The sequence below is a fragment of the Daktulosphaira vitifoliae genome, unplaced genomic scaffold (assembly GCF_025091365.1).
Source record: "Daktulosphaira vitifoliae isolate Bord-2020 unplaced genomic scaffold, ASM2509136v1 Scaffold_2, whole genome shotgun sequence".
Taxonomy (NCBI): Eukaryota; Metazoa; Arthropoda; class Insecta; order Hemiptera; family Phylloxeridae; genus Daktulosphaira; species Daktulosphaira vitifoliae.
In genome coordinates, this window is record NW_026099573.1 from 40,565,258 (window position 1) to 40,584,387 (window position 19,130).

Sequence of the window (19,130 nt, forward strand, 5' to 3'; positions counted from 1 at the left end):
GTTAAGAGTAAAATTTATATATTACTGAATTTATTTTATATGATCACTAAAATTCACAAAAAAATAGCTTAACCTGCTTTTTAGCTTAGTAACAATCAAAGGGACCTAGTGTTAGTCATTAAAGTTTTGACCCCCATGTAAATAATAGTTTCGGCGCCCCTGTCCCTACTTATATATTCGTTTCTTATCTTATCTTTTCTAGTCAATCCACTCATCCAACTAAGCATTCTCATACAATTTATACAATTTTTTAAACCAAATGATAGCCTTTTAATGATAACGATAACGATATTACTCGTAGGTACATTTAAATTAATAATATTATTATATCTAGTATCATATTTATGCGCTGGAGTATGTTTTCTGAATTTTGATAATTAAATAATTATAATTTTATTTGAATAATGTTGACTTTGATAATCAGATAAAGTGTATATTTTTAAATTAAATTGTTAATAATTTCTGAAATACTAGTCCAAAAGTAGTTAACGATTATACATTTTCTTAAATAAATCTTTATAACAGACTCATATAACAGATGGAACATACAAAATATTTCATGATAGATGAATTGAAAAAAACATATAACTTAACGCTACCCCAAAAATAAATGATCAATAATATTATTGATTAATTAAATGGTTCATGATAAAATAATTACTCAGTATATGTCACTTAAAACTAATTTAAATATAAATAATAGAATTTGACTGGATCACTTTCTATGTGTTCAGAAAATATAAATACCATCGTATAATCAGTGTAACATATAATGCGATTTCTATAAACACATATACGACAACAACAAATGCAGTTAAATATTGAGCACATTTTGTAATTTCACATGGCATACTGAAGAAGCAATCATTAATGGCGCGATAGACGTCTGGTCTGATAAAATGTAGTTGACAAGCAGTGATAGCAATTATTGATATAATAATTATGTGTGGATAGAATTCTTCGACAGATAATACTCGAGATGTGTACGTGATTGTTTTAAATTCTTGAAAATTTTCGTATACGTCTATTGTTCTGCTGTATATCATTACTGACGTAAGACAAAAAAAAACAATAAACATAATTTTAATAGCCACACCAACCCAATGAAAACGAAAACGATTATTGTCTTCAATACAAGGAAAAATTCCGAATATAAAACTACACATTTGCAGAGGCTTGAATAATTTCATTTTTGTTTTGGCAACCAAACTTTTATATTTTGAAATTTTAATATTATGATTTGTTAAAACTTACGGCAATAACATGACTCATAGAATAGAACGACTAATATGCTATGTGTATTTGCAATAACTATTTGATTATATACGTTTAATTTCATGAAATTAAATGTCTAAACTTTTGTATAAATAATCAATCTAAATATGAGTATAATTAAATGAATGTAAAAAGGTAGTTTTCATTTCAATAGAAACAATTCCTATTGATTGAAAAATGTTCAAAGAATGTATTTTATTTTATTTATTATAGCGGATAAATAGTTTTTTAAATATTTAAAGCCGAAGGAATAGAAATAATGAATATAATAACTAAGTTAAAAGAACTTTTTTTGTTACTAAAATTGGTGTATATAATAACTTTCTTGTAATTGACAATCAAAAGCAGGAGAAATAAAGAATGTAATGGTCAATATTAATAATTAAAACACATTAATAACTGTATTAAGTATAACTCTTGGCCGTTTAATAATAGGTAAACTATTATATTTATTTTGATTGGTTTATCATACAGTGAAAGGTTATTTAGTTCTGAATACCATTTATCATATCAAATCGTGGATTATGAAACATTTAAATTTTTGTTGTCGTAGATATTATTAACAGCAAGTAATCGTAGAAAAATCTTTCAAGAAAACATGACAATGTTCAGAAAGTGAAAATGATTTTGTTTTGAACGTAGGTACTAAGCTAGCTTTCTCTAACTCTTGTAGAATAGTGTTATTAAATGATTTTTTTAAGAAAGGCTCGGGACTTAATGTATTTATAAAATTTGTTTGAACTACTTACAGTTCCATAAGAATATTTTTGGTTCTAGGAGAGAGTGATTCCCCCTACGTCTCCCAAACTAAATTTCTAATTACACTGAAAAAAATCTTGATAAAAACAACAAATATAATAACTAAGCCAACAATTTTATTGTTATTATACAACGAACAATAATTATTGTCAAATTAACCTAAGCATTATTGTAGTTTAGGTAACTCCATAACAGTGACAAACATTTTATGAATCTGATCATGTAATTATTAATAGGACAAGATTAAATTATCACTTGATCATCCCAATAAAATAATTTTTCAGTCTGACCAAATAATTTGTTATCAATCTAACAATAGGAGTCTTTGAATTAACAAAACCGATTTTTCATTTGGCGATTTATAATATTATTAAAAATGTATAATTTTTTTATTTAAATTCGTTAATAATGTTTTGTGTAAAAATATAATTGACTTACAATACACATTAGCTAATGGGATTCATATTTTATTAAGCTTAATCTTGAAGAATAATTTGTGTCATAAAATAAAGTATGAAATATATCAATAAAATAATATTAGCAAATGACAAATATATTTAATTTTAACTAATAATAATTGGAAAAACGTTTAAAAAACACTTATATTTAATTATTTATATTTTTAAAGATTATAGATTCATTGTATAATTCTTTTTTTAATAGGTTTACATCATATAAAAAATTAAACATAACATTTATATATTAATAAAATAACAACAACCGTTACAAAATTTAAACTATTTAATAAATAAATAAGTACTATAGGTATAGAACATAATAAATGATCACTCTAAAATATTATAAAGAATATGAATTTTTCTTAATCATATTATGAATGTATGTTATTTAAATTGTTAATTAATTGGTTTAATTTTGTCTAGGTTATGTCAAATCTTGTTATGATATAATAAAATTAAGTTTGGAAAAATTCACACACTGCACCAGATTCCATAAGTTATTCTAAATCAAATAATTAAATTATTTTGAAAGATTAATAGTTCTTATTTAAGAATATAAAAAAGCTTATATTTTATGGTATTAAAAATTTTCTTTTAGATTTAATTAAATCCCTATTATTCATACAAAAAGTTTTATTGGAAGTTCCAAATTATTTTTTGCTTAAATTCCATCATTTGAAATGAGTTTTAGGAGTCCCTTATTGTGTACTTCACTAAAATCTTCTTACCTTAATAATTCTTACTTTATTGCTTGTTGATGCAAATAATAAAAAATATTATATAAAATATTACAAAAAAAAATTTGCTTTTTTTTGTATTTAAAATAAAAAAATCTGTTTATATTTTATAAATAGTCTAATAGTTGTACGCTATGAATTGGTAGATAGAACATTTTTAATTGCATTCTAGCAATGAATGTTTTATTACAATCTGATAGATTTATTGCTTCAGTATAATATTTAAAATAATTTTGGTGTCCTTGATCTTTCATATAGTTAAGCATTTTTTTTAAAACTTGGTATAATTTTCCTTCTGTTTCTTCAAAGAATTTAAAACGTTTATGGTAAATACATTGAAATCTATGTCAATCTAAATACAAAATTTTAAGTCTTAAAAATATATATCAAAAGTTTTTATAATATGATCAATTTTTCAAAAAATACAATAAATTACAATTTTTAACCAATTATAATAATAACCATTCTTTTATTATTTGTTCAGTAAATACAAACCTTTTGTATTTTATATTACAAATTTGTGTTATATAATATTCATATAATTTATTTTTAATTAAATTGCTAAACTATAAATAGGTAATAACTTTTTTTTTTTTTTTTTTTGATATTAAGTGATAAACTTACTTATATATGTAGTGTACAAGCAATTAAAAACCCATCGAATCAAAATCCACTGATTTCATCTATATCATCTGTTGAATAATTATAACCAGCCAAAATTGGAATATCCAAAAAATTAACTTTATTTTGTATTCAACATGATTATTGTTCTTAAATTTATTTTGTTATGGTTGAAAAGTTACTTAAGTTATTTCTTTCTCTAGAAAATTAATACTCAACATAAATGTGAATCAGAATCAATAATATAGGGATTTTCATATTTTTGGAGGTCTGTGACAAAATTAGAGGGATTTGAGCTCCCTCTGATCGCACCTATTAATTTATTAAGTTAAGTTATTAATTTAAAAGTAACATTAATAGTTATTATTGTTATTTTTTTACCTAATATTTTTTTAAGTATAATAATCACTGTTTAGTATTAAGAAAAAAGAACAAGAATATCTATTGATGTACTCGGAATGATGAAAATAAATTTTATAAATGCATAAAGCCCAAGCCCTGTTTTGAAGCATTAAAAGTATAATGGATTTGTTCATGTCTGATTAAAGTTTGAAAATATCAATATATTTAACATAAATGTATTTTATGTTAATATATTTATGTCTGGTGAAAACGGTCCAAAATATTTTTCTAGGAGGGCATATTTCATAAATTTTGACGAATCAGCAACTATATCAACTAAAGACTTTATTTTTGATCGTTCATTTAAAAAAAAAAAAAATTCTATAAAATATATAACGAAAGTTTTTTCTTACAGTTTTGTTTAAAACCTTTAATTATTCCGATTATTTATATATATATATTATGTTTTTACTCTTATCAGAATCCTTTTTGGTAAGAACGAAATTTAATTTTTTTACTCATAACTTTTTTTATAATTTTTTATAAATTTTTATTTATTTTTTATAAATAATTTCAAGATAGTTGAATCGGTAATTATAGTTTTGGTTTTGGTTTGGAGAATAACCATTCTTATCAAACATACAACCATCACTAGATGAAAATTTAGTGATAAAATAGCACAGTGGAGTTAAGTACTGATGATATCTGGCAGTAAATATCATCACTATCATATGCATCAATGAGAATCTGTTAAATTAGCTATTTAAATATTAACAATATGAATATTATAAATGTTTTTTTAAAAGTGTTTTTTCATAATAGATAAATTTTTGGAACTATTAATTTTAATTTAATTTAATTTATTTCAAAAGCTTTAATTTGATATAGATAAAACGTTGACAGTATTTGGGGACATTTCCAAAAAAAAAGTTCAGAAAAATCTTTTGGGTGCGTTGGTGGTATAATTTAAAACTTCCCTGTACTTAAGTTTTTAATTTAATTTAATTAAAACAATATATATATATATAATAAAAAATGATTTATGTTTTAAAAATTTTATAGCAGTTTTAAAATGTAAGAAAAAATATTTGTAAAATTATTATTTTTACGTTTGCCTAATTATGATAAATTTTCCTAAATTTCTAAAAAATGAGGTTCTTTTTTTCAAATTTTGACACTAATTTAGGTACAACTAGATTAAATTTATTTTGTTTACGCTTAGATCACAAAAATTAATTTTATTAAAACCAGTGTTTTTTAAGAAGAGTTATATCAAATTTAAAGAATGGCGTATTTTTTCGATTTTTAGTTTTAAAATCGGATCATTTTTTTATCATAAAGTAATATTAAAAAGCTTTAATTTTATATAGTTTTGAAGAACGATATTATTAAAAAATGATTAAAAGAGCATTTTGTTTGTAGTATATTCTATTAAGATTAGAAACAGTGTTTAAAAAAACCCAGCACATAGGGGTCGCGGCACAGTCGTGACGTGGCATAGTTGGATCAAGTATAATGATATCTGACAGTGATTAAAATCACTATAAAAAAAAAACGCTTCAATGCAATTCTTTAGATTGTGTTTAATTTTAAAAAATTGGTGGATTATTCCAAAAGCTACATGATCTGCTAGTTCCTTATTAATATCATGATTAAGATAACGTATGTCTAATGAAATAATAATAAAATGTCTAATAATTTATATAATAAACAGTAAGTCAAATTTTTAGAATAATTATGCAAAATAATGTATAAAAAACCCAGCAGAGGGGGGTCGCGGCACAGTCGTGACGTGGCATAGTTGGATCAAGTATAATGATATCTGACAGTGATTAAAATCACTATAAAAAAAAAACGCTTCGATGCAAATCTTTAGATAGTGTTTAATTTTAAAAAATTGGTGGATTATTCCAAAAGCTACATGATCTGCTATTTCTTTATTAATATCCTGAATGAAAAAGGGATTATTAAAAAATATTATATCTCATAAAAAAATTATGTTGATCCTAACACAAAAAATTGAAGCAACAAAAACAAAGAGAAAAACCCAACACAGGGGGGTCGCGGCACAGTGGTGACGTGGTATAGATGGATCAAGTATAATGATATCTGACAGTGATTAAAATCACTATCAAAAAAAAACGCTTCGATGCAAATCTTTAGATAGTGTTTAATTTTAAAAAATTGGTGGATTATTCCAAAAGCTACATGATCTGCTAGTTCCTTATTAATATCCTAATTAAGATAAAGTATGTCGAATGAAAAAGGGATTATTAAAAAATATTATTTCTCATAAAAAAATTATGTTGATCCATACACTTTTCAATATGTTATAGCATTATAAAGTTAAAAATGTAAAAAATAAAATCGAGAATTTTCACACAATAATAGCATTCGGTAGCCATTTTCACCGTGAAGATAAAATAAAGTCCGAAATTTTTTTTTTGCATAATAAAGTAAATTACATTAGCTTTAATTTAAGATATATATAAAAGTGTCAGACTTTCCGGAACACTTTCAAAATTTAAGTTGAAAAAGTCAATTTTTTGTGAAAAAGTTGTCATTTTGAATCCCCCCCTGTAGGCAGGTAAAAAGTCAGATTTATAAAAAAAATATACCAAATGATAGGTAAAGACATCATGCATCTACAAAAAAAAGAATTATATTGATCCATACATCTTTCGAGAAGTTATAGCATTATAAAGTTAAAAATATAAAAAAGAATTTTTTTACAAAAATCGTATTTTTTTTATTAAGTTTAATGTCTGTTTTCACCATGAAGATAAAATAAAGTCCGAAATTTTTTTTTACCATTATAAAGTATATTACATTAGCTTTAATTTAAGATATATATAAAAGTGTCAGACCTTCCGGAACACTTTCAAAAGTTACGTTGAAAAAGTTCTACTTTCTATATGCATTTTTATGTTTTGAATCCCCCCTGTATTTAGGGAAATGGTCCGATTTAAAAAAACAGTATGTCGAATGAAAGATCTATATAAATACTACTTCTCATAAAAAAATTATGTTGATCCTTACACTTTTTAATAAGTCATAGCATTATAAAGTTAAAAATGTAAAATATAAAATCTAGAATTTACACACAAAAATAGCATTCGGTAGCCATTTTCACCGTGAAGATAAAATAAAGTCCGAAATTTTTTTTTTTCATGAAAAAGTATATTACATTAGCTTTAATTTAAGATATATATAAAAGTGTCAGACTTTCCGGAACATTTTCAAAAGTCAAGTTGAAAAAGTTCTACTTTCTATATGCATTTTTATGTTTTGAATCCCCCCTGTATTTAGGGAAATGGTCCGATTTAAAAAAACAGTATGTCGAATGAAAGATCTATATNCTGTGGGCAGGTAAAGGATGAAAGGTAATGATATGCATCTATATATAAAAAATATTACATTGATTTGGTTATTTTTAAAAAAGTTATGGCAATTTTAAGTAATAAAAATTGAATAAATTTCGAAAATTAGCGATTTTTAAATTTGTAATTTTTTTGGAGGTTTCCCCCATTTACGTGGAACGAGGGAAATTTTTTCAAATTTTCTGGGTAATGTCTTCGACTAGATACGATTTGTGATCTTTTGACGTATCGTTGAAAGAAATCCGTTTGGTGAGAGATGTGAAAAAGTGGTAACAGACAAAAAAAAAAAAACACATAGTAAAACCAATACCTTCTCAGCTTCGCATCGAAGCTAAAATATGTATTGCAGGTGTTATGTCATAGTTCATGGTAACGTAATTTTGAGATATTTTTGAAATTTTTAAAACTGAAGGACTTTTTTCAATTTTTTGATGGTAATAACTTTTAACTAGATCATATTTGGGTTCTTTTGACGTATAGATTATTAAAATCGGTTCAATGAGAACTTAAAATTATTGTGGACAGATAAAAGGAGAAGTCACATCATGGAAAATTTAATGCCTTCTGGTTTTGTTGCAAAACTAAAATTATAATGAATTGTAGTACTATGCAGTAATGTTTTAGGGTGTTCTTGTGATATTGGATATATATGAATTTTTTAAAATCTTTTCAGAGTTTTAACTTTAATCTCCGGTTCTAAATTAAAATGTATTGAATATGACATTGATAGGTGTTTTAATTATTACTATAGATGATTGAAAAATATTTTACATCACTAATTTAACATTAATTGTAAAATGTGTTAATATATTTTAAACAATTTAAAAATTATAAAATTAAATTGGCTAACCTGCAATGATGCTCAAAGAAAAAATTCTCGAATAAAAATGATGAGTACTGAATGTCACACTGTAAGTAGCGCTAACAATGTTTACGGGGAGTTAACGTGCGCTTGGAGGTAAAACTTGATAATACAACTTTTACCACCCAAAGAGGAGGTAAAAACATGCGCCACCGCCTTGAAAAGACCGAACAGCAGACCGCTTTACGGTCACAGTTTGACGGGGGGGTCATTCTGACGCGGGGTTACGTTATTGATTCGGCGCGGCATCACCGCCGGATTGAATGTATATAACGCGTGCGATTAACGATAGGCCAGCGTATCAATCATAACGCGCGCGTCCGGACAGTAACACACGGGCCGCCTGCCCCGGGGAGTCGTCACATTTCGTCCCTTCGTAACAATTTTGTCAATCTTATTTACTTCTATAGTTAATTTCCTTTTCTCTTTTGTGTGGTTTTTGTTATATTTTTATTTTTAATGTGATATAATGGTTATATATTCAACGAGTCAGTGATTACAATATCGTATCATACAGATCGATCGACGTGAAGATCCTGATAGCGTCAATTCAAACGCGATTTTACATTGTGTATTGTAATTAAATTTATTCTGAGTGACTTTACAAGCATTAATAATTAAGAAAAATAGTACCAGCAATTTACTAAAATAATTTTGATTTTGAGATACACAAATTCTCATCCACAACATACCATGGAACTGTTTAATTTGATGGTATTTCAATACGTGCTATTTACGGGTACGTATATTTATTTATTATTTCTTTTAAGTGTTTCTTTTAAGATACCCTTTAGTAATTTACCTTTCGTGTGAGTAATTTATTGTTAGATTAAAACAAAAAAAGATTATAGGCAATTATTTGTTACTTAGTTTTTCTATGAGTAAATCATTTACTGTATGGATGCTTATCAACTTAGTTATTTGTATAGATTATATTTATTTAAACAAATGTATATAAATGAAAATTTTTTTTAAATTAATCAAATGTTGTGATGATTAAAAAAACATAAATTTAATTATCTTTTTTGTGTTTTTTTGAAAATTACAACTAACGAAATTTATATTTTACGTATGCTAAACTTGTCCATTTAAACTTAAACTCAAAACTTAAGAAATGATCTTTTATTATATTAAAATTTTACAAGTTATAGTTTATTTTGCACTGGCGAAATTTTCAAACTGTTTAATAATTTTCATTTTTAAATATTTCATTTCTCAAATGATAATTTTAAATTATCAATTCTCTAATAAGTATCTTACCTTTGAGTATTGTTTTATTGTCTTTTTAATGTAATACTATTTTTAAATTATTTGTTCCTGCATAGCAGTAATGGCAAATGTGATATCTTTTGAAACATATAATATAAGAATCTAATCAGTAATTCATATACAATTTAGCTTAATATCATTTTGCTATCAGTTGAATTTTAAAATTGAAATATTATCTAAATTACCTATAATTATAATAACCTAGAATGTATTACGACGCAAAAACAATTTTATAAACTATAACTTTTAACCCAGTAGTTTTAAGAGTGACCTGTCAAGTTTTCTTAAGTAATTCAGCTATTAAAAATGTTTAGTTTGTACAATTTAATTTTTGTATTTGTTATTTAAATTTCTAATTTTCAAGTAATAGATTAGTTCCATTTTTGTATTCTTTATTTAATTTGTGTTCTATAAAACCTTTTCATTCTTTTTTTTGTCATTTAATAAGTTTTTCGTCAATTTTGTCAAATTTTGATTTATGCAATTATTAAATTTGAACGTTATGTCCAGATAAACATGGAATTCTCTATGAAATTTCTTTGTAAATTTTATTTTTTAGTTACCTTAAAAGTAAAATATTTAATTGTATTACTGAATCTACTAATCTATATTTATAAATAGCTAAAATATTTGATTATACTTAATAATATCATTATTTATACTTAATCATAAAAAATGTAACGTAACTTTTCTTAATAATAAAGTATTTAATTAATTATTCAATAATTAGCAATATCTGGTTATCCTCTATAAAATTATAAATATATTTTTCGTTTTTATTATGATTAAACGGAAAGGGATGGTGGGAATTAGTTGATGTAATGATCATTTGTCACAATTTTAGATGAGTCACTAGATTTGTGGTTATTTATTTATTGCATTTTTTAATATAGCTTATTAGTTTAATTATTGACTAAAATAAAATTTTATTTCACAGAAATATTAAAGATGCCCAAAAATTAATTTTACGATTTTAAATTTCAATTTATCTATATCTTAAGCTTAAAATAATTATGTAATTATTTTGTCGTACAAACTGTTAAATTTTAATAAAAGTGACTAATTAACTGGACAAAATATCTATTATTTTGAATATAAGCAAATTTTTATAAAACTATTACTATTTAGTTTTATAAAGTTATATATAAATAAAACCTTTAGATTCATAGTTTAATGACCGTTACTTCAATCGTCTGGTACCTTAGTCGTGTATGTGTAATGGGTTAATATTATTGCATTACGAAATGTTTGATAATTTTATTGTTATTACACCTACAGGGCAGCTTTAGTACTTTGAACAATAACAACTTTAATTAAACCATTTAATCATAGGTCAGAAAATATTAGAGTACAAAAGACTGAATGGATATATCGCGTGTTTAAGCTTTACATACTAATATGATTCTATAATAGTGTATTATGAATAATTTAAAGGCATTGTAATAGTATTTTAAACATTAACTTTTTCTTGTTTAAGAATACATTAAAATTTAGTGCACTATTTAATAGAAATAATTTTGAAGTTAATTGGTAAATTTCACTCCCAAATAATTTAATAAATTTATTAAATGAATTTCAGTGAGAAAGTTAAATCATACTATTTTTATATTTTTATCAGTTTCATTGGAAATTTTTTACTTTTAATCGTTGTCAAAGTTTTGTTCATAGAGAGTAATGTTATTCTTTTACTATGATTTGAATTTATTAAGTTCCTTATAACATCAGAAAAAAATATTTATTTTAATGATCTACCAAAAAATTGCCATTTTTTATTTCACCGACTTCTCAAAAAACCGACCAAATATATGTACTTGCTTGGCTCTACTAATCTACCAATCAGTGGCGTATTTAGGAATTTGTTATGAGAAAAGGAGTCTAAATAACTTTTATTAGAGTAGAAGGAAGCACTCCAACCACTGTTTTTTTTAAATAGGGTTGCACTTTAAATGTCTCATAAAGAAATCTACTGTTATCAATCGAATGAATTTTCATTTCCTTTAGATTATTGTCTCTTCAAATGATTTTAATGAACACATGGGTGAATTCATCTAAAATAAAAATTGGATAGAATGGCTAAGTTTGGCTGTGTTTTTAAAATTAACTTAAGAATTTTGATTTATTTAAATTTGATATATATATTTATTTTAATTCATTATGTGATTATTAGCCTTTCAATGTCATTGTGATTAAAATAAGTTGATTATCTTTGTGGTAATTATATTAAAGGGGTTGATAGGGGAATCATTCCCCTTTGGTTCTTGCCTTTTTAAAATTGTATAGTAAATAATATTTAGCGTGTAATAGAAATGATTATTTTTATAAAAACTCATATAACATTAAATAATAAAATAAGCAAGCTCAGTGGAAATGCGGAACTACAGGACAAGTATATATGATATCTGAAAGAGATTAACAATAAAAAAGAAAAAAAAATTGATATGTATATATGGTCTCGTTTTATTTCTTCTTGAACTCAAGTTTTTTATTAGATTTTCATAAATAGTATATCAAAAAAAATATGGTTGGTTCTAGTATATACGTTACAATTTCATAAAATGTGACTCTTTAAAATGAATTATTGTAAATAGTTATTATGAATAGTAATTTTAAAATACAAAAAAAATTCTCATTTTTCTAATTTTAGACGGCAGCCTAATTTTTAGTTACTTTTTTGATTTTCTAAAATTGAAAATTTGTTTTCAAATTTTTTTATATGGACAGACAAAACAGTGTCAGTATTTCCGGAACGCTTTTAAAAATTAAATTGAAAATGTCTTAGTTTCAATACGCATGTATAAAGTTTTGACCCCCTTATATAAAGGTAATCCGATTTAAAAAAAAGTGTGTTAAATATAAGGGGTTTATAAAAATAATTTATAAAAAAATAATAATATTGATCCATACACTTTTCCAAAAGTTATACCAATATAAATTTAAAAATATAAAATCGATAATTTTTTCACGGAAATCGTACGTTTTTCATTAACTTTGATGTCCGTTTTTACCATGAAGACAAGTCCAGAGGTCAAATTTTTTTTCAAAATAAAGTATACTACATAAGCTTTAATTTAAGGTATATATAAATGTGGTAGTCTTTTCGAAATATTTTCAAAAGTTAAGTTGAATACACATTTTCTATACTTTCTATACGTATTTTTAAAGATTTGAACTCCCCCTGTATAAATGGAATGATCCGATTTAAACAAAAAGTATGATTAACATAAAATTAAGATTAACATGAATAATAGTAATCATTTCCTAGTAACTTTTGGTGTTTTAAAGATTCTACAATTGAAATATTAACTGAATTAATTTTAATGATTTACTTTAACTAAAAAAACCAATAAAAAAAGTTCTTAATTTAAAAGTTTGTGAGATGAAAGGGGTATATTAAAATTATTTATAAAAAAATAGTAATATTTATTGATACATTTTTCCAAAAGTTATACCATTATAAATTTAAAAATATAAAATCGAGAATTTTTTCACGGAAATCGTAAGTTTTTCATTAGCTTTGATGACCGCTTTCACTATGAAAACAAATCCAGGGGTCAAATTTTTTTTTCTTCAAAATTAAACTTTCATTTAAGGTATATATAAAAGTATCAGTATTTCTGGAACATATTCAAAAGTTATTTTTTTATGAAAAAGTTGCCATACTGAAATTCTCAAAATGGCAAGTAAAGTGTCAAATATTCACAAAATATATCAAATGATAGTGAAATACCTAAGGTATTTATATAAAAAAAAGTTATATTAATTATTAAGTTAAATTATTAAGTTAATTTGTTAATTTATTAAAGAGTTATGACAGTTTTAAGTTAAAAAATTGAATAAATTTCGTAAATTAGCGATTTTTAAATTTGTAATTTTTTTGGAGGTTTCCCCCATTTACGTGGAACGAGGGAAATTTTTTCAAATTTTAAGGGTAATGTCTTCGACTAGATACGATTTGTGATCTTTTGACGTATCTTTGAAAGAANTTCAACTAGATACGATTTGTGATCTTTTGACGTATCGTTGAAAGAAATTGGTTCGGTGAGAGCTGAGAAAAAGTGGTAACAGACACAAAAAAAAAAAATTAAAAANCAGTGAGAGCTGAGAAATAGTGATAATAGACAAAAAAAAAAAAAAAAATACACATTATAGTAAAACAAATACCTTCTCAGCTTCGCATCGAAGCTAAAATATGTATCTAAATAAAACAATACAAAAATGTATTATTTTTATTTTACAATTAATTAACACATATATTAATTATTATAGATGTTTAGTTGAGTAATAATATGTCTAATGATTTATAATTGATTTCAAATAGTTATTCTTTCATAATTTGGTTGTTTAGAATCTCCTTTTACTTCCTAATGTGCGCTTATGAAGTAATTGATTCACTATTATCATATCATTTTTCATTTATCTTTCGCCTCCTCTTTTTAAAAGTCATTTATAAACGCCAATGATTTATCTATAATTTTGTAGATCCGTTAATTAAGCTATTATCAAGAAATTCCATGATTTTATTTGTTATAAATCGTATTATGAAAATTAGCTTATGTTAATTTTTTATTAGGTGTAATATTTTCATTATATATAATNTTAATTTTTTATTAGATGTAATATTTTCATTATATATAATATAACAATATACAGATAATTGAATTAATCTATTGTCTAAATTATTTATTACAACTGTAATCGCCTTATTATAGAAATAATAATAATATGATAATTTTTACTCCAAAACTAATACATATGTATATGTTCATAATGTATTGTTTATTATTACATAACACGAATTAACCCTAATTTTATCAATAAAATTATTGTTAATATATTTTTTTTTGTAAATAAAATAAAAAATATTGTTAGGCGTGAAAAAAAAATATCAGGATATTTTCAGATAATCATTAATAAATTTATATTTTTGCTATTGTCCTCCTATCATAATAGAAGCCGTCGGTCAGTGGGCAAAGTTCTCCTAAAATCTATATTTATATTTATATTTAAAATCCTAAAAATTTAGTAAAGGATTAGTTATAGCTTTTCCTAAAATTTGTCATTCTTATCATTTCTAAGATGACGAAAACTATTATAAAACTTAATAACCAAAAATATTTTAAAATAAATTGGTTTCTTATGAATGTATAGATATTAAGTAGAACTTTTAGATTGTTTAAGAGTGAAAGTTGAAAAATTTACCTTAGAATATTAATATCTAAAGTTTTGATGTTTATAATTAGAATAAAATACTTTAAATATTAATTTTTTATAATAAATAAAATTAATGTATGTGTTAACTAGTGAGTATAAACGTCCATTACATGACGCTATTATATATAGCAAGAATGTGTTGCTCTAAGTATGATTTTGAGAAATACTGAATTCATCGTCTTAACTCTCCTTACCCTACTTAATTAGATCATTACCTTAAACCAATCTTTGATATAATTAAATTAATATTCAAGTGTTTTTAGTAACTCATTGTTTAATGTAAATTAATTTACTTTTGATTTAATTTTTATTGATAAATTTTTTTATAGACAAGAAATGTTCATTAAACAAAAATAATACATGGGTTATTAACTTTATTTAACTGGTAAAGTAAGGTTTTTAAAGTGAATTTGTGCTATTAAATATAAATAGTCTTTACAAGTCATTCAATTTTTCTCTATACATAAATGAGGTCATAAATATGTGCTGTATATTTAAGGTCAGGCTGGCATTATTAAATAAAAGTTACCACTTCATTGAAGTTTAATCGAGAAATATTAATTTAGTTAAAAATACAATAATATAACCAATATTTGTTTTTATTTTATTGAATAAATAAATACTTGAAGTTTTTTCTTTCAGTTATGTTTAAAACCTTTAATTATTCCGATTATTTATATATATTTATGTTTTTACTCATATCAGAATCCTTTTTAGTAAGAACGAAATTTAATTTTTTTACTCACAACTTTTTTTTTTAGCTTCGATGCGAAGCTAAAAAAGGTATTAGTTTTACTATGTGTGTGTTTTTTTTTTTGTCTGTTACCACTTATTTACAGCTCTCACTGAACGGATTTCTTTCAAAGATACGTCAAAAGATCACAAATCGTATCTAGTCGAAGACATTACCCTTAAAATTTGAAAAAATTTCCCTCGTTCCACGTAAATGGGGGAAACCTCCAAAAAAATTACAAATTTAAAAATCGCTAATTTTCGAAATTTATTCAATTTTTATTACTTAAAATTGCCATAACTTTTTTAAAAATAACCAAATCAATATAATTTTTTTTTTTGTAGATGCTGATGTCTTTACTTATCATTTGGTATATTATTTTTATAAATTTAACCCTTTACCTGCCCACAAGGGGGGATTTAAAATGACAACTTTTTCACAAAAAATTAACTTTTTCAACTTAACATTTGAAAGTGTTCCGGAAGTCTGACACTTTTATATATATCTTAAATTAAAGGTAATGAAATAAACTTTATTATGGAAAAAAAATTTCGGACTTTTTTTTTTTTCATGGTGAAAATGGCTACCGAATGCTATTTTTGTGTGAAAATTCTCGATTTTATTTTTTACATTTTTAACTTTATAATGCTATGACTTATTGAAAAGTGTTAGGATCAACATAATTTTTTTATGAGATATAATATTTTTTAATAATCCCTTTTTCATTCAGGATATTAATAAAGAAATAGCAGATCATGTAGCTTTTGGAATAATCCACCAATTTTTTAAAAGTAAACACTATCTAAAGATTTGCATTGAAGCGTTTTTTTTTTATAGTAATTTTAATCACTGTCAGATATCATTATACTTGATCCAACTATGTCACGTCACCACTGTGCCGCGACCCCCCTGTGCTGGGTTTTTTAATTTTAGTTAACTTTCCGGATATCAATGAAAATTACAAATATAAATTAAATTTGTTTAAGTACAATTCTACGAAAAATTGGTTCCGTAATAATTTAATTTAAGTTTAAATGTATACAAAAATATATAGAAAAATGATAAGTTTTTATTTAGATTATTAAAGGAAGTACCTAAAAACATTTGATATGATTTTTGAAAAAAAAAAATTGTTATTTTAATTTTTAGTTTTGTAATACATTTTACTAAATGTTATATTGACCACTTTTGTTCTGGTTCTTATATTTATTTATAGAAATGCTACGATTCAAATTACTGCAACATATATGCAATATACAAGGTGGAACGAATCTAACTCATATAACTTATGATCTACATATGTTTATTCAAATGTTAATAATTTTCATGGAAATGAAATCGCGTACTGTTATTAGTAAATAATGTAATAAATGTTTACTTCTGTACTTAACGTAATATGGACTAACATTTGATACCATAGGAAAACAGTTAGATCCGTTCCACTTTGTATATTTAGTGAAAATATGTGTTTTGATAAAAACTCCATTTTATCTATTAAAAACTATTACTTTTTATACAATATTATGAGAAAAATATAGAAATTTCGAGTCCCTTGTAATAAAATATTAAATTGTTTCTCATAAAATTTATATAACACTTAATGGTGCGGTTTATTTTTGTACTATTATTAACTTTATGTTTTTCTGTTTTGTTTCAGCATTCATAGTAATCAATAACTTTTTCGTTAGTCCAGGGTGTGCTTTCAATTTAAATGATCACAGTGATGCTGTATTGTCAGCAGATTCATCATTTCCAAAAGTAGTAAGTTAAAAAAAAATCATTATTATTCGTTTTAACAAATCAAGTTGCCATAATTTATTGTTATCGGTACTAAAAGAACATATATATATTACTGATTAATAACCTTCAAGCCATTATCGTGATATTTCCCCAAAATTTACAAAAATAGAAGTTCATATATATTTTTTAAGATTTATTTTAAAACTAATATAACTAGGTTTATTTTAAATTACTGATTTAGATTATTTACATATTAGATCGAAATGGACATGCTATCATTAAATTATTTTGTTTAATGTACTGAAGAAAAAAATGATTAGTTTAAAAAACTCTTAGTACCATAGTGTATGTTTTATTTGTCTATTACAATTTTTTTCCTTAAAGATTTTCCATTAAGGAAATTCACTAATGTTTTGCTTAAATATTAATATAATATTAAAAAAAGTGATTTTATTATAATAATATGATTACATTATTATTATAAGCATGCCAGGATTTTGGTATAGTGGCGTGTTACTTATGTAAAAGGGGTCCCTTAAAGTTTTGATATTTTTTTGCTTATTGAATTAAGTTTTTGATAGGTGACTAATTTTTAATCCCCAAAATGTGCATTTTTATATAAATATATTTTTGAGAGGGGAATTTTTATTAATTACTCCCTAATTGTAAATACAAATGAAGATTATAAGAGAAATACCCTTTAAAATCAACTTTATTTCCTAAAATGGTAGGTCTTCAGCTAACAGGAAAAGACTCGCTCGAAAACATTCTTCTAAACTCGCATTTGTTTCTATCACAGTATTGAGAACCCTACATTAATAAAATATAAAAAATAATTATTATTTAATAACTATAAATATCTATTATAAATAATTGAAAGGGATCTAATTAAGAAAATGTTTGATAACAACTTTTAAACCAGTATTTTGGAAGTTATTCTTCTTCTTCCTTGCTTAAATCCCAACTACTTGGGGTCAGCAATCCTTATCCTAAACTTCCACTTGACACAATCTCCCACATCATCTACGCTAACATCAACTGTCCTCATATCGCATTCAATAGCATCCCTCCATCTCTTTTTTGGTCTTCCTCTACTTCTTCTTCCTTCAACATTCAATTCTATAACTGTTCTTACAGCTCCAATTCCTCTCTCCTCATAACAAGACCATACCATCTAAGTCTATATTCTCTCATCTTATCCACAATTGACGCTACACCTATACTCCCTCTTATATGCTTGTTCCTTATTCTATTTTTTGTAGTCACTCCACTCACCCATCTAAGCATTCTCATCTCTACTACACTAATTCTCTGCTCTACTTTCTCATCAACCGCCCAATACTCTGAACCATACATCATATCTGGCCTCACTACAGTCTTGAAGTATTTACCTTTTAGCCTCATTGGAATTCTTTATCACTTGTTATAACACGTTTCAATGATTCTGCATTGTCGTTGAATTCTTAAAGTGATTTATAATGAACTTCCATTCGCCGCTTTTTTTGTGTCAAAATTCAACAATTTTGGAATAAATTTTGCTGCTACGCGTTTCATACCTTTTTTTTTTTTTTTCACAATCCGGCATGATGTGGACCGCCCTGGAACTACCGCGAGGTATTGCTTCAGGGCGGCCCACGCCGTCTAAAATTCACACCACCACGTTAGCCGGATCCCAAAAGGTGGGATCCGTTGCCCGGGCTGAACCACGTGGAGGTGGGGGCAGGACTTCGCGAGGGTTGGCTT

The 19,130-nt window shown here is 24.7% G+C and overlaps 2 protein-coding genes across 2 annotated transcripts in view; both read left to right on the top strand.

Annotated features, from left to right (window-relative positions):
• Positions 1-19,130, top strand: part of LOC126899606 (erbin-like) — a 129,853-nt gene that overhangs the window by 61,147 nt on the left and 49,576 nt on the right. The window lies entirely within an intron of this gene.
• The window catches only part of LOC126899614 (lysosome-associated membrane glycoprotein 1), a 37,540-nt gene continuing 27,113 nt past the window's right edge, over positions 8,704-19,130 (top strand). The window contains exons 1-2 of the mRNA XM_050674665.1: positions 8,704-9,173; positions 17,305-17,408. Of these exons, the coding sequence (XP_050530622.1) occupies positions 9,128-9,173; positions 17,305-17,408 (150 nt within the window). The 5' untranslated portion in view covers positions 8,704-9,127. The remainder of the gene's footprint in view (positions 9,174-17,304; positions 17,409-19,130) is intronic.